Consider the following 5,991-nt stretch of genomic DNA (forward strand, 5'->3'; position numbering starts at 1 on the left):
ACCCAATGTTCCAGCCACTCCTCTTAAAGAAGAAGATGACTGGTGTATGCTTGTGGGTCGAGCTGTGACTCGCAACGAGTCAATCAAGCTGTACATCGAGTATCCTGTTGAGATGGGGTACATTGATCCCTCTGATGAAGAGGACTATGTACCAAGCGGGCCACAGTACGACACGGATGACAAGTTCTACTCGTCTGGTGATTCGGACGATTTTTAAATGTTTAACTTAATTATCGTTGTAATTGTGTTGGATGTTTAGTTTTTAAAACAACTTGTAACCGTATTTGTTTGTGTTTAATAAAAGTTCTGTTAAAAAAATGAATGTTCTCTGTGATAATTATTATAATTAATAATACGAATGAGTAATAATAAATAATATTATTAATAATAATAATAATAATAATAATAATAATAATAATAATAATAATAATAATAATAATAATAATAAAAACTCAAACAAAAATGAAAAATAAATTAAAAATGTGGGACCAACAACCCCCATCACGCCTACCATTACAAACTCCATCACCCCATCACCCCATCACCTTTGCCACATCAGCACTATACCCCACAAAAACCCGATCATCCCTCATCACCCCATCACCATTAAAAAGAGTCTTAATATCATTGCCATATTAGTGAAGGATGTTATCTTCTTTACTAACCTAAAACGTTTGAATCCCTTCTTCAAACGTTAGTCGCAACGTCTTTCGCAAGTACTGCATTATTCATTAACACTATCACTATTAAAACACAAACATCTATGATGAAAACTTGAAAAGCATTACTCCTCATATGTTGTAATATCAATATCAATATCATATCATGGTAACTAAAAAGGGGTTTTTAATACCTTTAGAGGCTTGAAAGGATACTGATTCCCAATAGCTTCAAGCTGTTGCTGGCATCTCTGGTTCAATTTGTCAAACATAAAAACAAAAAGACGGTCCACTACATCCATCCATCACCTAAATAAAACCACATATCAAAATTACTTATATTTGCTTGTTGTACAAAACTTATACGTGTTAGTTGTCCATACCTCGACATAATGCCTCTTAATCTCCATTTCCACATCAAGACCTGTGAACTCGCACAAATGCCTTTGTGTATATGAGTCTTCAGCTCTAAAGACGGGACCCACCAGAAAAACACCGCTAAAGTTACCGCTAAAACCACCATTAATAACCATTTGCTTGTGAAGTTGAGGCGATTGTGCCAAACAAGCATGTTTATTCTTGTAGTCCAAGTCGAAAACCGATGCACCACCTTCACTAGCGCCTGCATTTATTTTTTGGTGTGAGGATTTCAAAAAATCATCATTCAGCAAAAACTGCCTAAAACTCTGCAATAATATATGTTAAAAATTTTTTAAAGATGAAAATTATTAAAGCACTTATATAAATTTCAAGTGATGACAAGCATGTATATCCAAGTCATATTAAAACTTACATACAAACATAAATAAAAGAACACACAAGTACATAAAAAGTAGCCAGAAGGTCATACATTTAGAACATGAGACACGAGGCGAACAGTTTCATAAGTTGCTGTTACTCGCAATTCCAAAAACCAGTTGTTTAATCGGGTGTCCTGATTAACACGAACAGCTTGCTTTCCATCCTACATAGATTCATTTACCATCTCAATACATAAATCCACTAACTAAACAAGTGTCATACAGGGTATACGTATAAGTCAAAAAACCTAATATTATTATTATTATTATACCTTGGAAGCTTTCTCAATTTCAACATCACTTCTAGCGGCATCCTCGATATTGAAAGGAAGCACATTTGTAGTCCCAGATACGCAATAGATCTTTTTCAATTAGTACTTCAACCTACGTAAATTAAGCAAAACATTCCATATCAAAAATCAAAATTTCTGATATCACAATTTAGTTTTCAAGTAGACACAATGCATACACATAATATTAAATTTAGCACCGTTCAATCTCAAATGCATATGTGTTATTTAAAAACTTAAAATCACTCTCCTAATTCACATAATGTGAACTTCTATAAATCAACCTAAATTGCAACATTATTCAAACACTTTGGTGTATTTTCTAATTGAAAACACAATAATATATAAGCAATCTCGTTCAACATCAACGCACAAAACACATCGACTTGGATATTCATTTTGTTCGAGAAAAAGTAGCACACGGACAGGTTTGGGTTTTACATGTTCCAACACGGTTTCAAATAGCTGACATTTTTACCAAAGGGCTGCCACGTGTCTTATTTGAAGAATTTCAGAACAGCCTTTGCATTCGAGACTCGAACGCTTCAACTGAGGGAATATATAAGTCAACACAATACAAGTCAACTATATCCTAACAACCAAATCGTGTATATTTGATGTATATTCGTTTGTATATCAATTAGCATCTTGTCAAATATAGTCCTAATATAGAGCATAGTTTGTTACACTCTTATCTTGTAAACCTTTTTAATCATCTGTATATATACAGGATAGTATTGAATTATAAAAACCACGGAATACAATTCCTTTAATATCATCTACATGAAAAAAAAAAAATTTAAAAATCATAATTTGAAGAGAAAATTTAATACAATTCCTTTAATATCATCTACATGAAAAAAAAAAAATTTAAAAATCATAATTTGAAGAGAAAATTTGTACTTTACACTTGTGAAAATTATAGCATGTTAGGAGGATTTTTAGGGGGAAATGGTAGGAGGATAAATCATTTTCCTAAATTTAAATTAAAATATTTTTATGTTCCCATTTCATAGAAATAATTACGTCGTTGGTATCTGTGGTTTGTAACCATTTTCATTACAAAAACTAAACTTTAATTTTTGTTCGCTGGTACCTAAGTTTTGTGTGACTTTCATGGTTAGTACCCACTCCAAACGTCCGTCTACATTTAACAGTTACCACCTCACATGTGCCACACATGTGAGGGTATATTCGTCTGTTACATTATTAATTATTAATAATAATGAATCAAGTGTTCCAACGGGTCAACGTCTTGACTTTCGCAACGTGGTAGCACAAACATCAGGGTACCATGAATTATAACGTGCACCCCTCTACACTCAATCCAATCTCGTCTTCCTCATTCACCATCTTCAATCACTCAACACACATCACGCAATTCGCACACAACCGTCATGGATTTTTGGCAAAAAGCTCGAATATTCCCCAAGATGCTGCCAAAAGATCACAAGAGTTAACGAAAGAAGCAGCAGAACGATCACAAGAGTTTGCAAAAGAAGCTGCGAAATGATCACATGATTTCACAATAGGAACATCAAAACTATCATAAATCGCATCCGAAGCATCGAAACGATCAAAAGAGATAGCGGCTGAAGCGACGAAGAAAGCTGATTTGCTTAAAAGTGAAGCATTGAAACGTGCGGATCAGATCAAAGCTCAGATTTCGTCTACTTCTACTGCGATCTCTCAATTCGTTGTTGATTCTTCGTCGTCTTCGTCCGTGGCAGCGAACGTTGGCAGTAATGGTGTGTCGCCGGCAGATCTCGAGAAATTTGGGATTAAGGATGAGTTGCGAGAGTATTAGTTCACATTAATAAGACTATGAACATCAGACTCTCACTTTATACAACAAATAAGAATTGAAGTGCAGAAAATGAGAGAACACGATGAATAGAATGAAAGACTGATAATTGATCGTGCAAAGTACAAGTTCATAAGAAAACACACGCCCCTATTTATACAGGTAAAACCAAATCTGGAGATTTGGTTTCCATAACTACATACCTATAAAAGTGGAAAAGATAAACTAAAACAAGCCAAATCAACTATTAACTAGGAAGTCAACTCTGGAGATAAAATCAAATCTTCAAAATAAATCTTCTTAAATAACAAGCATATCTCCAGAATATTCTATGACTTTGGCTTCAAGAAATCATCATACGTTTACTCCAGTAATTCCAGAGTCTGAAACTTCAGGCTCTAAATCTTCAGGCTCTAAAACTGCAAAACACTTTTGACTCATCAGATTATTATTTCTATTTTTCCCAACAATATCCCCCTATCTGATGATGTCAAAACCACCTGTACTCCTAAACAAACATCTTTGCAGACTCCCTTTCAATTAGCTTGCATTTGCTCTTCATATGAGAAATTTTCTTCAACATGCTCAGCTTGCTATGCAAGTGCTTTAACAACTGCATCCTGAAAGGAGATGTTTGCCGTGTTTCACATCTGGACAGTAGACTAATCAACATTTCAATGCCAGCCCCTTCAAACTGATCACACCTAATTAACATCCTTTGATTTCCAGTGGTCTTAATCATTAAGCCATCCATGTATTCAACATACTTATTGCCCACAAACTCCATATGCTCAGGAACGGCATATCTTTCAACATTTCCCTTAACTCTTCTTTCTTTCATCTCCAGATTAAAAGCCCCACAAAACACCTCATAATCTTTAGAGCTTATGAACCCCTCTTCAAACACTAAGTGAACCAACATAAACACCCTTTTTAAAACTTCATCCAAAATAACCTGATCCCCTGCACACTCCTTAATACAAAAAGCTATGCCTCTCCATTCACAAAAACCCAAATGAACTATTTGATTTATTTTAACCCTTAACCTCCTGTCTAACATATGAGTCATTGTTAGAAATAGAATTACACCTTTAAACTCAGACCTTTCAACCTCAACTTTCATAATGTCACCAACATATCTTCTGAATCTGAACCTCTTGTTCATCTGAGCCCTAAGATGTAACATCCCATTTTCCCGTACATGTCGAAAGGTACTTATTTAATCGTTAGTTCGCTTATAACTCGTTCGTTTATATGATAAATAAATTAAAGTGTTAGTTGTTGTGTAAACGTATATATATATATATATATATATATATATATATATATATATATATATATATATATATATATATATATATATATATATATATATATATATATATATGAGAATGCATGCATGTATGAGTATATGCATGGGTTTTGGATGATGTTAAGTCATGTGAGGCTTAAAGACGAAGTTTAGACGTTTATAGGAAGCGTGAACAAGGTGCACAAGTTGTTTAAATCAATAGTTGGATTAAAGTTGTCGTCAGACGTAGGCATTCGCCGCGCCGCGGTGGTCCTAGTCGTGCCACGACATTTAACACGAACCAGATTCAGGAGGGGATCGAAACAGCTCGATAAATCTGTGAAATGCCGCGCCGCGGAAAAGTGAGTCGCGCCGCGACCATACGGGCGAACTGGTTCCTGTTTTAGTTTTTTAAAAAAGTGGCCCAAGGGCAACTTCGTCCTTTTGCATGTAGATCTGATTGCGGCATTTAATCTCCACCACTTATCTATTTTATTTCATTTCTTTTCCATTTTCTTTCTCTATTTCCTCTCAAAACATAAAATCCATTTGATTTTAAAGTGAGATTTGAGAGTGAAGATTTGTGAATCAATCCTTGGAGCAAGAATTAAAGTTGTTCTCCTCGTTCGTAGCTACGAGTGGATAGTGTTGGTAAGTCTTAATTCCGTATTTTGAGTTTTAGTTAATTTATGGCTAGGCTTTGGCCATTTGAGTCTTGTAAGACCCATTTGGGGACTTAATGGGTGGATTTGGGTTAATATGATGCAAGAAAACCCAAATGGTGTTAGTCTAGGATTTTGGTCACATGAATTGAGGTTGTAAGTGTTAAATGGTGTTGTTAGTCACTATTACACTTGTAAATGATGAAAGATTTGTAAATGGGTTAAGATTGACCAAATTTGTAAGTTTAAGTGTTAAAATGGGTCAAATGGGTAATGTTGACCTAGTTTGGGCAAGACGGGTATGAAAATACCCTAGATGGTGATAGTTGTGGATATTGGACTATAATCACTAGCTTTTAGTGATATATAATGAGTCATGGCCATTTATGGGTGGTTTTGGTGTAAGTGGGTTATTTAATCCATTTGGGTCATTAAATGCTCAAGAGTTAAGTAATGTAGTTAGTTCCACAAGTTTGTGTATTGAA

At 34.7% G+C, this 5,991-nt stretch overlaps 1 protein-coding gene across 1 annotated transcript; it reads right to left on the minus strand.

Annotated features, from left to right (window-relative positions):
* Positions 1–665: 665 nt before the first annotated feature.
* On the minus strand, positions 666–3,148 carry LOC139874903 (aspartate--tRNA ligase 1, cytoplasmic-like). The gene is made up of 7 exons (XM_071862293.1): positions 3,122–3,148; positions 2,478–2,528; positions 1,732–1,821; positions 1,510–1,623; positions 1,043–1,345; positions 854–910; positions 666–719 (listed from the first exon to the last, which is right to left on the minus strand). The coding sequence occupies exons 1-7, from the start codon at positions 3,146–3,148 to the stop codon at positions 666–668; spliced, it is 696 nt and encodes a 231-aa protein (XP_071718394.1).
* Between the last annotated feature and the right edge of the window lie 2,843 nt (positions 3,149–5,991).

Source organism: Rutidosis leptorrhynchoides, chromosome 11 (genome assembly GCF_046630445.1).
Source record: "Rutidosis leptorrhynchoides isolate AG116_Rl617_1_P2 chromosome 11, CSIRO_AGI_Rlap_v1, whole genome shotgun sequence".
NCBI lineage: Eukaryota > Viridiplantae > Streptophyta > Magnoliopsida > Asterales > Asteraceae > Rutidosis > Rutidosis leptorrhynchoides.